The sequence below is a fragment of the Lepidochelys kempii genome, chromosome 1 (assembly GCF_965140265.1).
Source record: "Lepidochelys kempii isolate rLepKem1 chromosome 1, rLepKem1.hap2, whole genome shotgun sequence".
NCBI classification, from domain to species: domain Eukaryota; kingdom Metazoa; phylum Chordata; order Testudines; family Cheloniidae; genus Lepidochelys; species Lepidochelys kempii.
In genome coordinates this window covers 47,731,685-47,753,045 of record NC_133256.1, presented here as the reverse complement: position 1 = coordinate 47,753,045, position 21,361 = coordinate 47,731,685, and the positions used below count along the sequence as shown (strand labels likewise).

The window sequence follows — 21,361 nt, the reverse complement described above, 5'->3', positions numbered from 1 at the left end:
AAGGTGCTGGGGTGTATAAGTCCAAGGAGCAGAAGGTGTGACAAGAATTCTTGAGGGAATGAAGCAATTCATCAGTCCTCAAGGGCTTCACTCTTATCGCCGTTATTTTAGGTGATGGGATGACCATCAGCAATGGAATAGTTAATGTTGGTATAGCAGTGTCATCACTGTCCCTTACAGAGATCACACTTCAATGAGATTAAAAGGGAACAGGCGAGTTCACCTCTCCCAGCCACTGCTTCAGTCTGCCTGACAAACCTGACATTGGTTTACACTTGGTTCATGTTTGAAAGGTTCTCTCTGTAGCTATGGGGCCTACAAATCTCCTTATTTAAAAAAAAACGAAAGCTTACATTCTGCACACATTTCAGTACATCAGAAGAGCCACAGAGATATATCATGCAGGCCAGATACATCCTGTGAGACATGTTTGACACCTCTAGTGTAGAGGATGCAGCACAATACACTGAAACAGTGGGTTACATATGCATGTATATTTCATAAATAAGCACAGAAAGGACAAAGATATAGCAGGTTATTTCTGAGAGAAAGTGTGGCTGGATAGATGGAATTTTAACCTGCCATAGTAGAGAACTAGGTTAAATTCCCCACTTATGTAAACTGTCACAATGAGGCATTGCTTAATAATAAAAGTTGTGAAAAATGAAGTCTTAAAATGTTAAAGGTTTTAGGTGAGCTGACATCATCAAACAGGGAACCAGGAACACAAGCCACAGGAGTGAAATGGCACTAAAAAGCAACCCAAAATGTTAGGATACATAAGGAATGGCAAAGAAAATACTTCTGAAGATATTAAAATATCATCAAAATGTATGTCCAGTTTGGGAATCTTTGCATCTTCTGAAGCATTTTGTACAGAATGGTCACTTTCCGAGACAGAATACTGGCCTAGATGGAACACTGGTATAATCTGCAATGGGAATGCCTGTCTTACCCATGTATATTTAGCCTAATAACATAATTCCACCTCATAGTTAGTACTGCACTACAGAGTTGTGTATAAATGCTTACAATTTGGTGGCTGCATAAATAGTGTATAGATCAAGGGTTCCCAAATTTGGTATGTGTACCACCGGTGATACATGAGATTGCTGGAATGGTATTCTGTAACAGGGTAGTCTGTTCCCTTTAAGGGGTAGTGGGGTCTGGGGCTAGTCAACTTTTATTCTATGACATGACCCATTTGGGGAAACAGGTATTCAAGGGAGTAGAAGATTAGCTGGGGAATAAGAGCCAAGGTGTTAATGAAGTAGCTACCTCCTTAACATGATCAACCCCAGCTGCTAGGTGACTCCCAGTACAGGAGATAGGGCAGACAGCCTGGAGAGCAGAACTCCAGAGAAGTATCAAGTCAGCAGAATAGGATGAGATAGGAACAAGAACCAGAAGGGAGACACGAGAGCTAGGGAAGCCAGTCTGAATCACAGGCCTTCCTCAAGAAGGATGCATGTGGGGCCCCTGAACCAAGGTAAAAAGTGTGAAACACCAAGGGATGCCTTGTGGAGCAAGACTGGAACCTGGATACTGGTGGGCCGGGGAAGCCCTGTTGAATCATGGCAGAGCCCCATGAAGGAGACCTGTGGAATCCCAAGAGGAAGGAGTTGTGAGTCCAAGTCTATTCTGACAAAATTCTTATTTTATTAAACCAAACTTCTTTAGTTTTAGAAAGATCACAGGGGCAGACAGATCTGAAGGAAACATACAGAAAAAAATGATAATTATTAATGGCAGCTTCAGAAATTCTGGGTATCTTTAGGTATACAGACATTATTAATTCACAATTATTATGCCAGTAAATATACACCAAGAAAAAGTTTTAAGAGCTACTTACTTTGACAAGTGTTTCAGGCGAAACTTCCTCATCTGGAACCCAAAGTTTAGTTGTCTTTTTCCCAGGAAGCTAAATAAAATTTTACATCTTGTTATGTTTAGTTTATTATACTATTACTATTATTAATAGGATACTATATTATTAATAAAGACTACTATAATCTTATTTGCTTCTGTCTGCTTTTAAAGACAAACAGCAGCATTCACTGGTTAACTATATGGCTTTTGTAATGCTAATACACGTATTCACTATTGACACAGCCAGTTTAATCATACTGAAAAAGATATTTTTTACTGATTTCATTTTTCTATTTACAAAGAGAAAGCAATTGCTTTAAAATATAAGCCAAACAAAGTTAAATTCTTGCATTTAAGATCTGCTAACTATTTCAAAATTGGAATAAAGCCTTCTTAAAGTGTCAAGTTGTTGGCCCAAGCACAAGAGAGGAAATCCTGACCCAGCTTGAAATCAACCACAAAAATCCCATTGACTAAAATGGAGCCAGGATTTCACCAAGTGGATTTAATATTTTTAAGTATTAGACAGTCACTTGCTGTGATCCATGAAAGGAAAACTTATTCTACACATTATCTGTGGGGTGGGGGTGAAGACTTCTTACCCCCCCCTTTTACTGCATAAATTTCCAGTCAAGTTAAAAAAATACATGCCAAAACACCAAAATATCTCGAGATGTATACAGACAAGTGGAAACATACATGCTACTAATTTTTATAACTATCCTAATTTTCTATTTCCTGAATATCTTACTGAAGAAAAAAAGTCAATTTCTCAAAGGCAGCACAAATAGTTAAAAAAGTACTTACCCTGTCATTCATTAGCAAATCTTTAACAATAAAGGTGGCTACCAAGGATTTCAAAGGGGCAGCAAATTGGTCTGGGGCCAGCATGGCTATATGACCAATAGAAACCAATGGTGTAATGAGATGTTCAAGGTTGCTTGGATCAAGGCTCTTATGCAGTGGCTAAAAGATAAATACAGGCAACAAATTCAGATCATACCAATCTAATCAGTTTAGCTATACTAAAAAAAGTATTTATTATTGAACACTAAAAATTCCATTCAATTAAAAGTTTCACCTGCTACAGGAACACATTCCCTCCCTCCCTCCACACACACACACACACAACCCCCTAAACCCTCCCCTCCCACCCCCCAAAAGCATTGCAGGAATTATGAACTCATTAGATTAACGGATATATTTTTCTGTGTTGTTAAATTGATGTCACATTCCATCCCTCAAAATTACTATTTCAGTAGTGGACTAAGTGATTCTTCTTTGAATAGTGATTTAAGATCCTTCAAGATCAAAGGTACTATAAAAGTTAATTATAAAGGATGGTGAACGCATAAATTTCCATTAGTCCCATTTAATTCCAGTTACCCCAAGCTTCCAAAGGAAAGTGAACGATTTACACACTGTTCCCTTTCCGAATACAAACTGAACCATCAAGGACTGCTTGCTGGAGCCTGTTATCACTACAGGTAAGCGTAGACCTTCTACCAGAATCTATTCAACCAGCAAGATTGGAGCCCTTTAATATGACCTCCACTGCACCAACAAGAACTATTCATTTGAGATTGAAGGGAGAAAGGAAAAAAGTTTATTTCCTTTAGTTTTATGACTTGGATACTGGGGAAGGACTGATAGAATAACTTGTGTTTCAAGATCAGTTTCCACTATACTCCTTATTTTAACAAAATAATAAAAATACAGAGGCATAAATATGAATATGCAATGTGAAGATTAAAAGAAAAATAATTAAAACCTTTTTTTCTTACCTCAAATATCTGTGCAAACTGTGTTTCTTTGCTGGAAAATATTGCATGGATGCAGTGAATGGCATACTTGGCCTGACGAGGGGGGCCTTTTTTAGCCTTGTGATGCAAAACTGGGAGCAAAGCACTGAAAGTAAAAAGTGAATATCTTTTACAAATTTTAAAGTTTGCTACTTTATGTGTTTTCACAATATAGCTATACAAAAGAAACTCTTATTTGCACAAATGACTGGGGGACTCCTTGGGAAATTCAGTTTTTTCCCTGTCCTTCATCTGGTTCTACAAATGTTAAATATGAAAGAATATCTTTCCAGCATTACAAAAGTGATTAACTTAGGTAACAGACTGTGGTAACTGAAGTACGGTAATATGGAGTTAGTTTTCAGACATGCACACTGTGTATCCATAGCCTGAGAATTGGAAAGTAATAGCGTCCATTGGTACGCACACACACCTTTGGCTCACCTCGTGGTTTTCTGAGGTGATAAAGAGATGGACAGATCAACCGCCTCTCCAGTTCCATCTCTACCTCAAATCTAACAGATACAAAGCAAAGGGGAAGGAGAGCGGGAAGTGGAATACAATAGGCACCATACATCTCAAAGAACCTCCAGTTACAGCCAAGTAACTTCCTCTTCTTTTTCAAGTGATAGTCCCTATTGCATACCACTGAGGGTGATTAACAAGCAATACCTCAGTCAAAGGAGGGTGCAAGGATGAAGTTGGAATAGTTAAACAGAAGACAGGTGTGCTGAAGGAGGAATCTGCCACTGCATCCTGCACCAAGGTGTAATGCTCAGCAACACTGTGTACTGAACTCCACACGGCTGCTCTACATATGTACCCAAGAGGCATACCATTGAAGGAGGCCATGGGTCTGAATGAGGTCTTGTGGCAACTTCCATGAGGTGCTTCTGAAGGCAGAGAGCCCAGCCTTCTCAGGTACAGCTGGGGAAGGATGGACAGATACTGCACTGGGATGCAATGTGGGCTTCTCCCAAGAAGCAAAGGCAAGGTTAAAGTTCGTCGCTGACAGAGAAGGAATGCGGGCAGGAGGCGCAGATTTTAAAGCCTAGCGTCTTCGGCATAGTCCAGTACAAGCACATGGCTACAAGGGGGAGGGAGAATATTTCTGCAGAAACACCGCCCCCCCCAAGGTCCCAATTCTACTCCTAAAACTAGTTAACTACAAAAAAGGACTATATAAATAGTAAAAACAGTAAAATACTCAAACTATGTACAACTATATATTTTCAGAAGTTCATCACATGCAAGAGGACACTATAGCGCTGACCTGGACTATATGGTGGTTAGAAGGAATTGCAGACATGGTTAGTCTGCCCTGTCCTTTATCACCTCAGACAAAACCATGACGTGAGCCTATGGTACATGCATGAAAAAACGGTTACCTACCTTTCATAGCTGCTGCTCTTCGAGATGTGTTGCTCAAGTCCATTCCATTCTAGGTGCGCGCACCCACATGCATAGCCATTGGAGATTTTTGCCTTAGCAGTACCCACAGGGCTGGCTGTGGCGCCCTCTGGAGTGCCACGTTCGTGCCGTGGTATATCAGGTGCCACCAGCCCTACACCCTCTCTGTTCCTTCTTGCCAATAACTTCAACTTTTTCTCAGCCCGTTTCGAGATGAGCAAGATGGAGGAGGCGGTCTGCCACAAGGCCTTGGCTATCTTGAGGACCCCCTCATACACACACAGGGCAACCCAGGCGGGCGTACTAGCTGAGAGAAGGTTGAAGAGGGCGTCCTCCTGCTGCACCATATCTTGCACCTTGAGCCCCAAGTTCTCAGCCACACACCAGACAAGGGCTTGATGCTCCCTAAACCCATCCAGCAGGCCAGCTCTAGAAGGTCCTGTGATTGCCTCATCTGGGGATGAAGAGGAAGACTGAACTGCCGGTGGGGATGCTGGAGTCTCGACCACTGTCATAGAAAGGAGCTTTGGGATGGGCACAGGTTCCTCCACCCCGACCTCTGAACGGGCTTCTGGTACAGGGTCCGGGGCCAGTGGGGCCGCCACCAGATGTTCCATCACAGCCACCGACAAGTGCTGTGAAGGAGGCATCATCACAACCTGCATGCCCCTCTCGCTCCAATGAGGTCACTGCACTGGCCGTGCAGTCATTGAGCTGCCATTGAAAAAGGAGCGGGCTCCCGTGCCTAGTGATGTCGATGAGACCGTGACGACGGGCTGAACTGGCCCTCTGTACCGGAGGAACCCCCTTTCAGTGACCAGAAAGGAGCAGTCTACGCCTGCATTTGTTTGCTGGTCTGGCTACTGGTGACCACTGCTCAGATGTAACTGAATGGTAACTGTACTGTGGAAGGGAGAACTGGTACCACGAACATTCCCACCATGCTAGTGATTGGGACTGATGCCTAGATGACGATTGTTGAGAAAGTGAACAATGCCAGGAATAGTAAGGGGAGCATTGGCCCCGTGCCAGAGAGTAGTGCCGTGGGGATCTGGGAACTCGCCTGGACGACCAATGATGCAGTGTTGTTCTTGTCTCCTGATGGGTCTTAATGGTGGACTTGTCCTCTTGGGGAGCCTTAGCTGTGTCCTACGGCACCAGGTTTGTCATCGGAGCAGGTAGAGACCTGTGCTCTCCCTGCGCCATGGGAGCCTAGGATGATGAAGCTGCAGGCAGGAGTGCGGATCCCCTACTGCTCCCAAGAATCAGTGGTGGACCTTTAAGGGGGCTGGGCGCCCCAGCCAGGGATGCACAATCGTGTAGTTCTGGAGCAGTCTGGTGGGCAGGCCTGCGTCCCTTGATAGATGACCCCTGGGCCTTCTTGCTTGGTGCTGGGGCACGCTTCTTTCCATTCTTCTTCGGCACCAGTGATGGCGAACGGCGCCCGAAGTCAGGTGCCTATGAGGCGCTGCACATGGAGGCCGAGGCACCTGGTGCAACCTCCCCGGACAGCTTGGAAGCTGGGCGGAGGGCGGACTCCATCAGGAGAACCCTGAGGCCGATGTCCCGATCCTTCTGGGTGCAGGGCTGAAAGTTTTTGTAGATCCAGCATCTCTCCTTAGCATGTTTCAGAGTAACAGCCGTGTTAGTCTGTATTCGCAAAAACAAAAGGAGTACTTGTGGCACCTTAGAGACTAACCAATTTATTTGAGCATGAGCTGTAGCTCACGAAAGCTCATGCTCAAATAAATTGGTTAGTCTCTAAGGTGCCACAAGTACTCCTTTTCTTTTCTCCTTAGCATGTGACTCCCCCAGGCACTTAAGGCAGCTGCTGTGGGGGAGTCACTTGCAGGCATAGGCCTGCTGCAGTCACAGCAGGGCTTGAACCCAGGAGATTAGGGCATGTGCCACCTGGGGCAAGTCCAGCTGGGACCCTAACTACTAACTAACTGACACTTAACTACTTAAGAACTACTTAACACTAGTAAAGCAAACTATATACAATGGCCTTAAAGCACGAAGTTCAGAATGGTAAGACAACAGTTAGCTCTTGCTAAGCAAGAAAGGCGCTCTGACTGACCACCACGGGCGATCAGAAGGAACTGTGAAGGCATAGGGCTGGCAGCACCTGACATATCGTGGCATGAGCATGGCACTCCAGAGTGTGCCACAGCTAAGGCAAAAATCTCCAACAGCCATGCACGTTGGCGCACACACACCTAGAATAGAATCGACATGAGCAAGCATTCGAAGAACTAATGGATGTTACTGCTTTCAAATTCTCTCACTCCGGATGCATAGTGCGCATGCATAAACAGTCAGTGCAATACAATAGGGACCATCATTCGAAGAAACACTGCTTTTCACCTATTACTTGCACTTCTACCTTTCATCAGTTAATGCATTTAAGGGTTTTTAAACCGCACTGCTATTCTTATTAAAAGCCTGAGTGCCACAAACTTTTCTTTGGAGTAACATAGAGTCCTTCCAAAAAAAAAAAAAAAAAAAGGATGTTAAATATAGCACTTCCACATGAATAAAATGTAACCTCTAGAATTCCATTTAATAAAGAACTGTACTCAAATAGAACAGTATAATCGAACTCACGATCTGATGTGAGGAAAGTCCTCTTCAATTTTACTTCCTGTGTTTTTAAAAATTTGTAATGCAGCTTCTGCCACCTTTTCATCATCCATTTTCAGGCAAGCCAGAAGGGATTCAAAAGTTTCAGCTGAATGGAATGAGATAGGGTGTGTAAATGACAGGACCTGCAACAAGGAAGTGACAAGTCACATGTTAACTTTAAAAAAACAACCCCACAATTGTTTAAATTATCAAGTGTTATCATCTGCCATATTTTGAACCCTTAGAATACACTGCAGTTTTTTGGAAAAGCAATCCTACCTCTCACCTCTCCATTGAAGACCTTCTTTCCCTCACTTCTGCTCACTTGTCTCCCTGTGCTCATGGTCTTAACAATGTTTATGTGCTTTCCCCATCCTCAACCTCCCTTCACAATCCTTTGATTCTGTTTTTTTTCCTGTGTCCAGCGGTGGGGTCTCCCAAAACATTTATCCCTAACACTTTAGACTGCCCTTGCCCATCCTATTCCATCCTGCCTTGCCATCTCCTTCTCTCTCCTGGCTCTTTCCCTTTTCTCTCAAAGAACAGACGATCTCCGACCATAAAGAAACACTCTACTAGATCCTACTTCATTCTCTATCACCTCTCCTTCCCTTCATTGCCTTGAGTAGGCTGTTGATTTTTTGGAGCCTCAACTTCCTCCCTTTCACACCTCATTATGTCCTCTCCACTTTGCTGAAATGGTCTTCATGAAAAATCACTAATGACATATTTTTCAAATTTGTGTGCTTTTTTTCATACTCCATGATTTCTTTGCTTCCTTTCACATTGCTGACTATCCCTCTCTTCCTTGGTCTTCTCTGGACTCTATCCTTTCCTAGCTCTCCACCAGCCTTTCTGACCACTTTATCAGCATTAATTTCAGTGGATTCTCTTCCTCCTCCCTCTCTTCTCTGTTGATAGTCACACAGTTCAGTTCTGTCCTAGATCCATCTTTCTCCATTGTCTTCCTGAGCGACATCTTGGCTCGTATGGTCTTCCTTACCACCTCTGATGACAAGTCAAACCTACCCTTTCACTCTTGACTTCTTCCAACCTTGTCCAGACATGTACAGATCTTCAACTATGGATGTTAAACATCTACACTCACCCTTCCCCATTCCCAAATTACCATATTGTTAAACAAACTGGCCTCAGATCTCTGGATAATCTGGGCTATATGTTCTGCAGACGTCAAAGTCTACAGAGCTCTCATCTTTAATTGTCTGAATCCAACTGTCAATTTTTGGTGACCCAGAAGAGTTTCATAAACTTGAGGCTGTACTCTACAGCATTAATGTATCTGATGCCATAAACACAACTAAGCATATATGATATGAGCAACACAGTGGAACCCCTTATAGTGAAGTCAGATCATTACATTCTGTACTGCTTCAGTTAAAGAGATTTTCACGTTGTTCAGAGTACACATTTGTAAATCGTAAGGTGATGAGCTCTTCGCCATTTTTTATTTTGTCAGAGTTACAAGAAAAACAGGAGAACAGGAGAGACATAGGAACTTTGTTTAACTATGTTTATACCATGTCTAGTGTAAGAGATTGATCCTGACTGGGGCCTTGGCATACTATCCCAATATTAGTATTATATGTAATAATAAACTGTGGTAAAAATTAGGAATTGGCTGTTCTTTGAATAAAACAGTGATTTTAAAATATTAAACGATTTGACTATAGCGAGGTTCCACTGTAGTTGGTTTCTGAAGAAAAGGGAGGCAGAGGCAAGTCACTCTCCTATGGATTAGAAAGAGTCATACCAGCAACTCAAGGATGAAGCCCAAAGGAAAATCCATGACATCAAAAATAAGTAGTGGTGAGAAAAGGCCTAGGAGATTGAGCTTTATGCTGATAAACATGACGTGAGGAGTTTCTTTCAGGCAATAAGGGCCATTTATGGCCCATGCTCCCATGAACCCACACCACTCTGAGCCCAAGACGGGTCAACATATTTTAAGCACAGCGAAGCAATGAAAGCCAGATGGAAGGAGCATTTTGAGTTACTCCTGAACCGTGAATCAACGGTCTCTGATGCCACCATCGAATCTATACCTCAATGACATGAAAGAGAATCTCTTGCTGACACCCTACTCTTGAAGAAGTAACACGAGCCATTATGCAAACTAAGAACAAGGCAGCAGGGCCAGATGGCATATTACCTGAAGTCGACAAGTTTGGAGGTGAAGAACTGGTAGGGAAGCTCTACAAACTTTTTCTTCATATCTGATATAATGAGAAGATTCCAGAAGACTTAAGAAATGCTATCATTGTTACAATTTTTAAGAGATAAATCGGAGTATGGAAACTATCGAGGCACTGCCTTGCTATCTAAGTAGGGAAAATTCTTGCCTGTATCCTCTCAAACCGATTACTTCCCTTGCTGAGGAAATATTGCCAGAATCTCAGTGCAGTTTTAGACTATCCCGCGGGACAACCCAACATGATCTTCGTTGCCTGGCAAATCTAGGAAAAGTCTCAGAAGCAAAATCAGAACCTGTACATGGCTTTCATCGATTTGACAAAGGCCTTTGACTCTGTCAACCGCGAAGCCCTGTGGAAGGTACTGGCCAGATTTGGCTGCCCTCCAAAATTTATTAAGGTCCTAATGCTTCTCCATGATCTGTCATGGTTCTCTGTAATGGCCTTGAGACGGAACCGTTCGTCATCAAAACTGGGGTTAAGCAAGGATGCATTATTGCTCCAACCCTGTTTTCCATCTATTTAGCAGTCATTTTGGTCCTCGTTAAAGATCACCTCCCCAGTGGAGTTGACATTAAATACAGAATGGATGGGCAGCTTTTTAACCTTCGACATCTCTGCTCTAAGTCTAAAGTCTTCAGTGCCTCCATTACTGATCTTCAGCGTGCTGCTGACTGCGTCATCTTCATGCACATTGAGAATGACCTTCAGTCCATACTGGATTTCTTGCACAACCTTACCAAAGCCTAGGACTCTCACTCAATATTGCCAAGACTAAAGTTCTCTATCAACCTGCTTCAGGCCTTGCACATGACCCACCACAAATCACCAAGGGTCAAACTTTGGAGAGAGTTGAGCACTTTTGCTAGCTCAGTAGCCAACTTCCTCAAAATGCAAAAATCGACAGTAAGATCCAGCATCTGGTCCAGTGCACAGGTGTTTCCTTTGGGAAATTGCTCCGACGCATTTTCACGGACCATGACCTATGACAGGACATGAAGATCCAGGTCTATAAGACAATTGTTCCTACACTCCTCTATGGATGTGAAACTTGGGTGACCTATTAAGAGCACCTCAAGAGTTTGGAGAGGTATCACCAACGATGCCTCTGGAAGATCCTTTGCATCAAGTGGCAAGATCGCCGCACTAATGCCAGCATCCTCGCTGAAGCCAGTCACTAGCATTGAAGCAATGATCCTCATGCACCAACTTCGCTGGGCTGGACACTGCGTGTGGATGCCAGACTCTCGCCTCCCAAAACAAGTCCTCTACTCTCAGCTCACGCTGGTCAGAGATTCCATGGTCGTCAGAGGAAACGCTACAAAGGCACACTGAAAGCATGTCTTAAGAAAACTGATGTGGACATCGCAAGCTGGGAAGAGCAAACTACCATCTGACCCCAATGGCACCATATCCTCTATCAGGCAGCGACCTGCTTCGAGAAGCACCTTGCCCTCGAAGCTGAAAAGGTACAGAGGAGGAAGGAAAAAGAAATAACTTCCTCCCAGCAGGCTGCTGGCCTGCCACAAAAATGTCTGTAGCTACTGCAGACAGATTTTCAGTTTCAGGATCAGACTCCTGAGTCATCTCAGGACCCATATGTAAATCCATGTAGAGATCATCCTCAAATCGAGGGATCACCAATCAATCAATCCAATCAGTACCTTGATTGACAAGTTATGCAGCAACACAAGACAATACATATGATAAAGGTGAAAATGGTTGCACTAATGATTGCTAGCGTGTGTGTGTGTACACAACAGGACAAAGGAATAAAACCAAAAGGTGATGGATGGAAGTGCAGGCAAATGCGCACTCCAATAGCTATAGCTCAGACCTGAACCTCCAAAAGAGAATACTTTCAATTTTAAGATAAATTTTTAAAGAGAATATATAGCACGGTGTATATAAATATCCTCACTACCTTTTATTTACATCATGCATGAAAAAAGGACACAGTAATATTTGAGTATAGTTGTGAAGAGATACTGAGCTTGCAATTATAGTTTCTATTGCTCTATCACTTTATTACTCTATCTAACGTGAAGAGTATGGAAAACATTTTCTTCTGGATAACTGCGGTAAAGCCAACAGTAGCTTAAGAAATTTAGAATAATATATTTTAACAAAGTTATTTTAGAGAATTTTAAAAAAAAGCTATCTTACTGTTCACTGAACAACAAGAGAAAATTTACCTTAAGCAATTCAAGACCTGCTCTGATTGCCTGATCAGTAGGTACACCTTCATCTTCATCATCTGCTGTTCCATCTATAGACTTGTTTACTTGCTTGATAAGGGCACTGAGAAATGGAAAAACAGAACGTTGAGTCAAAGTTACAAATTACTGCAGATTTCAGCAAACACATCCATTTCTAAAACATTAAGTTCAAATCTATTAGAAAGGCACTGTTAATCAGCCTTCCACAAATATCTGATTGCTCTTCCCTAATATATAATTTGAGACAATGGCTCTAATGTAATATTTACACTCACAAAACTGCCTTGTTTACAATAATGAATATATAAGCTGTAAATAAATTACTCTGTTTAAGGGAGACCAATGCGAAGTAAGTGAATAGTCTGAGTGCTACTAGATAATTAAGTTAGTTAAAATGTTATTTTTCCACTTCAGATTACTGGCTATCATGGTTTCTTAGAACTGATAAACTCAGAGGTTGCTCGTTATTTAGCCTACAGCCAGAATTTTAGGAGATGAGTGGTAAAATAAAATCTATGCTTTTTTCTTTCTAAGTGTACATTAAAGATGACAGATACTGTAAAATTGGAAGTAAAGCTTGATTGCTCTTCCTTGCATTACACTTGAAGGGGAGCTGTGATTGCCAGACTAGACATGTTTGGCAATGCAGAGGCAGCTGCTCAGAGACACTCCTGAAAAATATTGTTCGTAATCCCTGGGTTCGCTCTCACAGAAAGGGAGTTTAGGATGACATTTTTTCAAAAACTCAAAATTTTCCTGTTTCCTGACTGGGTCTAGTCAAAACATCCGCACAAACATATTACTTCTGGTCGCTCTTAAAAACATATTTGTATTGAAGATGGAGCTGGCAGCAACAGCTATACTTAAGCAGCAGCAACTTCACGTTGCTAAGATGTAGCCATGGTGGTGTGCAAAATGGACTTCCATTTTGAATGATCCCTTGCAAATACTTCTTCCTTCAGCAAGAGTTAGTATGGAAGAGTTTAGGTTTAAACCCCTCATAATTGCATCTTCCAACATCATTTCTGGTTCGCTTCGTACTCTACTTCCTTCAACCTTAGCTCTAGAAACCTTCTGTAAACCTTCTTCTACATGTTGGACATGACCCCACCACTGCAGTTGTCTTTTTCTCAACTGGTTCAAGACTGCAACTTGTTGGGATCACCTAAGTATCTCCTTGTTTATGATTAAATCGAACCGACAGATGTTAATCATAGGACTGGAAGGGACCTCCAGAGGTCATCTAGTCCAGTCCCCTGCACTCATGGCAGGACTAAGTATAAGCTAGACCATTCCTGACAGGTGTTTGTCCATCCTGTTCATAAAAATCTCCAATGATGGAGATTCCACAACCCTCCTAGGCAATTTATTCTAGAGCTTAACCACCCTGACAGTTAGGAAGTTTTTCCTAATGTCCAATTTAAACCTTCCTCGCTGTAATTTAAGCTCATTGCTTCTTGTCCTGTCCTCAGAGGTTAAGAACAATTTTTCTCCCTCCTCCTTGTAACAACCTTTTATATACTTGAAAACTCTTATGTCCCGTCTCAGTCCTCTCTTTTCCAGACTAAACAAACCAAATTTTTAAAAACTTCCCTCATAGATCATGTTCTCTAGCCTTTAATCATTTTTGTTGCTCTTCTCTGGACTTTCTCCAATTTGTCCACCTCTTTCCTGAAATGTGGTGCCCAGAACTGGACACAATACTCCAGCTGAGGCCTAATCAGCACAGAGTAGAGCAGAAAAGACTATTACCTTTTCCGTAACTGGTGTTCGAGATGTGTTGCTCATGTCTATTCCACAATAGGTGTGCGTGCTCGCCACGTGCACCGGCGCCAGAAGTTTTCCCCCAGCAGTACCTGTAAGGGGGAGCACCGCTCACGACCCCTGGAGTGGCGTCTGCCTGGCACAGTATAAGGGGAGCTGCACCCTCCCCCCATCCTCAGTTCCTTCTTGCCAGACAACTCTGACAGAGGGAAAGGAGGGTGGGATGTGGAATAGACATGAGGAACACATCTCGAAGAACACCAGTTACGGAAAAGGTAACTGTCTTTTCTTCTTTGAGTGATTGCTCATGTGTATTTGACAATAGGTGATTCTAAGCTATATCTATTGGAAATGGGTAGGAGTTCACAAGTTCCCAAGACAGAGGACAGCCCTGCTGAACCCAGAGTCATCCCTGGTTGAGGAGACAATCGCATAGTGCAAGGTGAACGTCTGAACCAAAGACCACGTGGCGGCCCTACAAATGTCCTGGATGGGGATGTGGGCCACGAAGGCAGCAGAAGAGGCCTGAGCCCGAGTCAAGTGTGCCCTTACAATGGTGGCGGGGGGACACCCACCAGCTCATAGCAGGACCGGATGCAAGAAGTGATCCTACTGGAAAGCCGCTGAGTGGAAATCCGCTGGCCGCTCGCACACTTCGCCGAGGCGACAAGCAGTTGTGAGGACTTCCTGAACGGCTTGGTCCACTCGAGGTAGAAAGCCAGAGCCCGCCACACATCGAGCATGTGGAGACTGTGCTCCTCACTGGACACGTGAGGCTTGAGGGCAGAGGACCGATAGAAAAATGCCCTGAACCCATGTGGTAGGTGGAGACCACCTTCGGGAGGAATGCGGGGTGTAGGTGGAGCTGGACCTTGTCCTTATGAAAGACCGTGTATGGCAGCTCAGAGGTCAGGGCCCTGAGCTCCGAGACTCGCCTGGCCGATGTGTTTGCAACCAGGAAGGCCACCTTCCACGAGAGGGGAGACCAGGAGCATATGGCCAGCGGTTCAAAAGGGGGCCCCGTGAAACGAGCCAACACCAGGTTTAGGTCCCACTGCGAAAAAGACTGTCCAAACCCTTAAGGAACCGGCCAGTCATAGCATGGGAAAATACTGTGGGCCCTTGCACTGGCGGATAGAAGGCCCATTAGGCTGCCAGGTGCACCTTGACTGACGAGGGCGCCAGGCCCTGGGCCCTCAGGCAGAGGAGGTAATCAAGGATAAGCTGGATCGGGGCAGCCACGGAGTGACACCCTGGTTCGCCTCCCACCTAGAGAACCGGGATCACTTGGCCAAGTAAGTGCAGTGAGTGGAGGGCCGTCTACTTTTGAGGAGGACGCGCTGAACCTATTCTGAGCACACCCTTTCCTCTCCGCCTAACCACTGACCAGCCACGCCATGAGGTGAAGCACCGCTAGGCTGGGATGAAGGCAGCGGCCTTGGTTCTGAGAGAGCAGGTCCAGGTGGAGTGGCAATGGCCACGGTGGAGCTACCACCAGGCCCGTGAGGGTCCCGTACCAATTCTGCCTGGGCCATGCCAGGGCAATCAGGAGGACCTGGGCCTTGCCCGTCTTTATCCTCTCCAGGACCCTGCTGATTAGAGGGAACGGGGGAAAGGAGTAGAGAGGCTGGCCTGACCAGGACAGGAGAAAGGCATTGGAGATAGTGCCCCTCCCTAGGCTCCCCCGGAGCAGAACCGGGGGCATTGCTGGTTCTGCCGAGTTGTGAATAGGTCCACCTGGGGAGATCCCCACCTGAGGAAGAGTTAGTGGGCCACTTCCAGGTGGAGGGACCACTCGTGTTACGAGGGAAAAATCCCCGCTCAAGCGATCCGCCCTCTCATTCCGGGCGCCCAGTAGCTGGAAGGCCTTCAGGTGGATGTCGTGGGCTATACAGATGTCCTGCAGCCTGAGGGCTTCATGGCAGAAGGCAGAGGATCAGGCTCCGCCTTGCCTGTTGATATAGAACATCAAGGCTGTGTTGTCCTTGAGGACCCTGACTCCCTTGCCCTCCAGGTGCGGGTGGAAGACCATGCACGCCAGCCATACCACCCTGAGCTCCTTGACGTTTATATGTAGGGTCAGGTCTTGAGCCAACCACAGGACTTGGGCCTGAAAGTTCTCCACATGCCCCGTTCCCCCAAATCCAATTCATCGGACACCAGCTCCAACGAAGGGGTCCTGTCCCTGAATGGGACCCTTTGGAGCATATTGTTTGGGGCGGATCATGACGGTAGGGAGGTGATCAAAGAGTCCAGCACTGTGAGGACCTTGTCCATCCTGTCCGAGGTCTGGGAGAACTTAGAGGCCTCATCCTGAGTCTGGCGTGATGGACCACATATGTGCATGCCGACATGTGACTCAAGAGTTGTAAGCAAATCATTGTCACTGTGAACCTTGTGACCGAGTCGCTAAGACCTTTCAGGGTCTCTAATCTGTGTGGCAGGAGAGAGGCCCTGGCTGACACTGCGTCCAGGAGCACCCCGATAAACTCTATGTGTTGGACCGGGACTAACGTGGAGGTGGTGTTGTCTACCAACAGGCCCAAGGCAGTGCACATGGACACAAAGAGCGCCACATGATCCCTCACCTGCAACCGGGAGGTGCCCTTGACAAGCCAATCGTCCAGATAGGGAAATATCTGGACCCCCCGCTATCTGAGGTAGGCTGCTACCACCAACATGCATTTTGTAAACACCCTGGGGGCAATAACAGACCAAATGGGAGGACCAGGAATTGGTAATGATTCTGTCCCACCACGTAACAGAGGAAGTGCCTGTGCCCCTCGAATATGTGGATGTGGAAGTACACGTCCTGCAGATCGAGGGCAGCGTACCAGTCCCCGGGATCCAGAGAGGGGATGATGGAGGCCAGGGAGACCATGTGGAACTTGAGTTTCACCATGTACTGGCTCAGACCTCACAGGTCAAGGATGGGTCTGAGTCCCGCTTTGGCCTTCGGGATGAGGAAATAATGGGAGTAATACCCCATGCCCATGAACTCCTCGGGCACCATCTCTATCGCTCCTAGTCCCAGGAGCCGCCCCACCTCCTGCTCGAGCAGAGCTTCATGGGAGGGTTCCCCCAGGAGGGACGGGGGTGGAGGGTTTTTGGGCGGGGAGGAAGTAAACTGGAGGGTGTAACCCCGGGAGTTGGCGTTGAGGACACATCGGTCCGAGGTTAGCCGCAACCATTCCGGGAGGAAAGCACAGAACTGGTTGGAGAAAGGTAGCTTTATTGGTGGCGGATCCCTGGTAAGGACTGGCGGGGTACCCCCGAGCATCCCATCAAAAATGCCTTTTCCCTGTCTGCTTGCCCTTGGAGGACCCAGGCTGGGGGGCAGGCCGAGAATGGCTCTGAGGGAGTGAGTCTCTTATAGTCCAGCTGCTTCTTATGGGCGGCCTCATACTTCGGGAGGGCGGCCTGGGCAGGAGTCTGCTGCGGCTTGAACTTAGGTTTTGCTGGAGCCAGGACATAGAGGCCCAAAGTCTGGAGGGTCGTGCGGGAGTCCTTCATGCCATGCAGCCTTGTATCTGTTTCCTCCACAAACAGAGCCTTCCTGTCGAATGGGAGATCCTGCATGGAAGACTGCGCCTTGCTGGACAGCCCAGAGAGCAAGAGCCACGACATCCGGCTCATGGACACCGCAGAGGCCACTGATCGTGCGGCCATGTCTACAGTATCCGAGGCTGCCTCCGAGAGTCTTTGTTCTTTGGGCTCAGGGCTGGCTGACCCTGCCATTCCCTGTGGTTGACTGACTAGACCACCACCGAGTTGGGTGCCTGGTGGGTATACAGGTACTCATGACCTTTAGTGGGTACAAAGTACTTGCGTTCCACCTTTTTAGAGATGGGGGCCAATGAGGCCGGTATTTGACACAGGGCATTTGAAATCTTAGCCACCCCTTCATGAAGAGGCAAGGCCACCCAACCCAGTCACTCCCCCCCGCCACGGGTACTGCTAGGGGAAAAACTTTCGGCACCGGTGCACATGGCAAGCACGCACACCTATTGTGGAATACACATGAGCAATCACTCGCAGAAGAATTACTTCTCATGTCTTGCTAACAGTCCTGCTAATACATCCCAGAATGATATATGCTTTTTTTACAACTGTGTTACACTGCTGACTCATATTTAGCTTATGATCCACTTTATTTAGCTTATGATCCCTTCCTAGGTGGTCATTTCCCATTCTGCATGTGTGCAACTGATTATTCCTTCCTAAGTGCAGTACTCTGCATTGGTCCCTAGTGAATTTCATCCTATTTACTTCAGTCCATTTCTCCAGTTTACCCAGATCACTTTGAATTTTAATACTATCCTCCAAAGGACTTGGTATCGTCCGCAAAACTTTAGAAGTGTACTCTCTATGCCATTATCTAAATCATTGATGAAGATATTGAACAGAACCAGACCCAGAACTGATCCCTGCGGGGCCCCACTCATTATGCCCTTTCAATAGGACTGTGACCCACCGATGATTACTCTCTGGGAACAGTTTTCCAACCAGTTATGCACCCACCTTACAGTGTCTCCATCTAGGTTGCATTTCCCTAGTTTGTTCATGAGTAGGTCATGCGAGACAGTATCAAAAGCTTTACTGAAGTCAAGATATACCACGTCTAATGCTTCCCCCCATCCACAAGGCTTGTTATTCTGTCAAAGAAAGCTGTCAGGTTGGTTTGAGACTATTTGTTCTTGAAAAATCCATGCTGACTGTTACTTATCACCTTATCTTCTAAATGTTTGAAAAATTGATTGCTTAATTATTTGCTCCATTATCTTTCCAGGTACAGAAGTTAAGCTGACTAGTCTGTAATTCTCCGGATGGTCCTTATTTCCCTTTGCATAGACTGGCATTACATTTGCCCTTTTCCAGTCTTCCGGAATCTCTCCCGCCTTCCATGACTTTTCAAAGATAAATCGCTAATAGATCAGATATCTCCTCAGTCAGCTCCTTGAATATTCTAGGATGCATTTCATCAGGCCCCGGTGACTTGAAGACATCTAACTTGCCTTTTTTTCCCTGCCTGTCCTTCCTGAAGAAGCTGTTCCCTTCTATACCAAAATTCCAGTAATGCACATTATTGCACCAAGTCAATATGTGATGCCAACTATATCATAGTTGTATTTACTAGCATTTTGAGTTCTTCCTGATTATTCCTCATACTTCTCACATTAGTATACAGACATCTAAGATACTGATTTGATTTCCTCTCCCCCACTCCCACCCCAGTTCTGTCTGGTCTCTCACTTATCCCTGCTGTAACAGACCCTTCTCCCACATCTCCATGTTTTTTACTTACCTATGGGCTTTGTTCATCTGCCCCCTTCGAACCTAGTTTAAAACCCTCCTCAGGAGGTTAGCCAGTCTATATCCAAATATGCTCTTCCCCTTCCTCGATAGGTGGACCCTATCTCTGCTTAGCAGTCCTTCTTCCTGGAACAGCATCTTGTTGACAAGGAAGCCAAAGCCCTCCTGGCAACACCATCCTCACAGCCAGGCATTCACCTCCAGGATGCATCTGTCTCCAGTGGGGCCCCAACCCTTGATAGGAAGGATCAAAGAGAACACCACCTGCACTCCAACTCCTTCACCCTTACTCCAAGAGCCCTGTAGTCACCTCTGATCTGCTGAGGATACCTTGCAGTAACATTAATGCCCACATGGATGAATAGTATGGGGTAGTAGTCAGAGGGCCGGATGATCCACAAGAAGTCCCTCCATAAACATCTCAGATACGGGCCCCTGGCAGGCAGCATACCTCCCACAATGCCATGTCAGAGCTAGATGGTTGCCTATGTCCACCTCAGAAGAGAGTCACCAACCACCACTACCCAATGTTTCCACCTGGGAGTGGTGGCTGCGATCCTCTCAACTTGTGGGTACATGGCTTCTCCTCCTGCACCTTTGGGGGTGATTCCTCATTACTCATTGCCAGACCAGCATATTGGTTTTCCATCACCATGGTGGGTGGGTTGGGAGTAGGGGTGGAGCACTGCCTGCTGCCAGAAGTAACCAGCAGCCAGTATCCTTCCTGTGACAGAACCATATCCTCTTCCTCCGGTGGTGTGACAGCAGTCCTCTGTAGCTGGATAGCTTCCTCAGCCTTGGATGTCTCCATATAAATACTCTCGAGGAATTCCTCGTGGGCATGGACGCTCCTCAGCCTAGCCACCTCCTCCTGTACCTCTCCCACATGCTTCCTGAGAGATTCCACCACAAGGCACCTTTCACACTGGATGATCCCCCCAGGCTGGCTTTCTTTCAGTGGGAAACGCAGACCACAGTCTCTGCAAATCCACACCAGGATCTCGGTAGAGACATCCATGGTTAGGTTGTCTTGTGGATACAGGCGCAGGTGGAGGAGACAGGAGCAGCATTGGCACTGGTGATGAGGCCCTTCCAACTACAGTGATATTATGTCTCCCTCCCACAAAGTCCCTCTCAAACTTCGAAAACGCCCTAACTTTTAAACAATGAAAACTGTTTAGTTTCCTCACTTCAGCTGTTTTTAACAGACATGTTTCTGCTCCATGTAACAGCTCACCACTACCATGTTGAACACCTATATTTTAGTTGTCACCCAGACATCCCACAAACTAAACAGAAGCCTTTGAAAACACTGAAAGAGGAGGTTACTTCCTGTAACTGGAGGTGCTTCGAGATGTGTGGTCCCTATTTGGATTCCGGATGTGGGTGTGCATGCGCGTCATGCACCAGAGCTGTAACTGTTTGTAGTAGTGCCCATTGACCTGCACAATCACTCGTGAGTCGGCTGCGTGGTGCATTGACGCTCCTCCAGGTCCCTCTTACCAGCAAGCAACAGAACCTGCAGTAGAGGGGATGGAAGGTGAGTACTGGAATCCAAATAGGGACCACAAATCTTGAACCACTTCCAATTATAGCAAGTAACCTCCTCTTTGTCTTTGAGTGATGGTCCCTATTTGGATTCCAGACGTGGGTGAGCAGCAAGCAGTGCTCAGAGTGGAGATGGGTGCGAGGACTCACAAGAAGTCATAGGTTGTAACACACAGTGTGGCTCACTGTTGCATCTGCCACCGCTGCTGGGATGATGGCATAATGAGCAGTAAAGGTGTGGATGGAGGACCACATGGCTGCTTTACAAATGTCTTGACACCGCATCTCTGCAAGAAAGGCCGACATGCACCCAATGAGAGTACAGTGTGCCGTGACTCCCACTGATCTCAGGTCCCACAGATTCTGCACTTTTTCACAGCTCTTCCAGCATTAGCTGCAGTCGGTAAGTAGGCTCTCCAAATAAGGAAATATAATTTGCATACTCTAGATCCGCTACAGATGCATTTTTAATTTTACAGCTGTACTTTGATGTCAGTCAGCTTTGCTATCACATGGAGTATCAGAACGTTAAACAACATAGGCAAAAACACATCCTCCAGGTGTACTCCTGGTTCTACTGAAAACCAGTCTGTAATACAAA

General features: G+C 45.7%; 1 protein-coding gene across 8 annotated transcripts in view; it reads right to left on the bottom strand.

Moving 5' to 3' along the window:
• The window catches only part of PDS5B (PDS5 cohesin associated factor B), a 257,931-nt gene that overhangs the window by 59,389 nt on the left and 177,181 nt on the right, over window positions 1–21,361 (bottom strand). For all 8 annotated transcript variants that reach the window (XM_073341612.1, XM_073341603.1, XM_073341640.1 and 5 more), the window contains 5 exons: window positions 12,112–12,217; window positions 7,689–7,849; window positions 3,654–3,777; window positions 2,677–2,835; window positions 1,853–1,921 (listed from right to left, as the gene is read on the bottom strand). In XM_073341612.1, coding sequence (XP_073197713.1) covers window positions 1,853–1,921; window positions 2,677–2,835; window positions 3,654–3,777; window positions 7,689–7,849; window positions 12,112–12,217 — 619 coding nt within the window. The remainder of the gene's footprint in view (window positions 1–1,852; window positions 1,922–2,676; window positions 2,836–3,653; window positions 3,778–7,688; window positions 7,850–12,111; window positions 12,218–21,361) is intronic.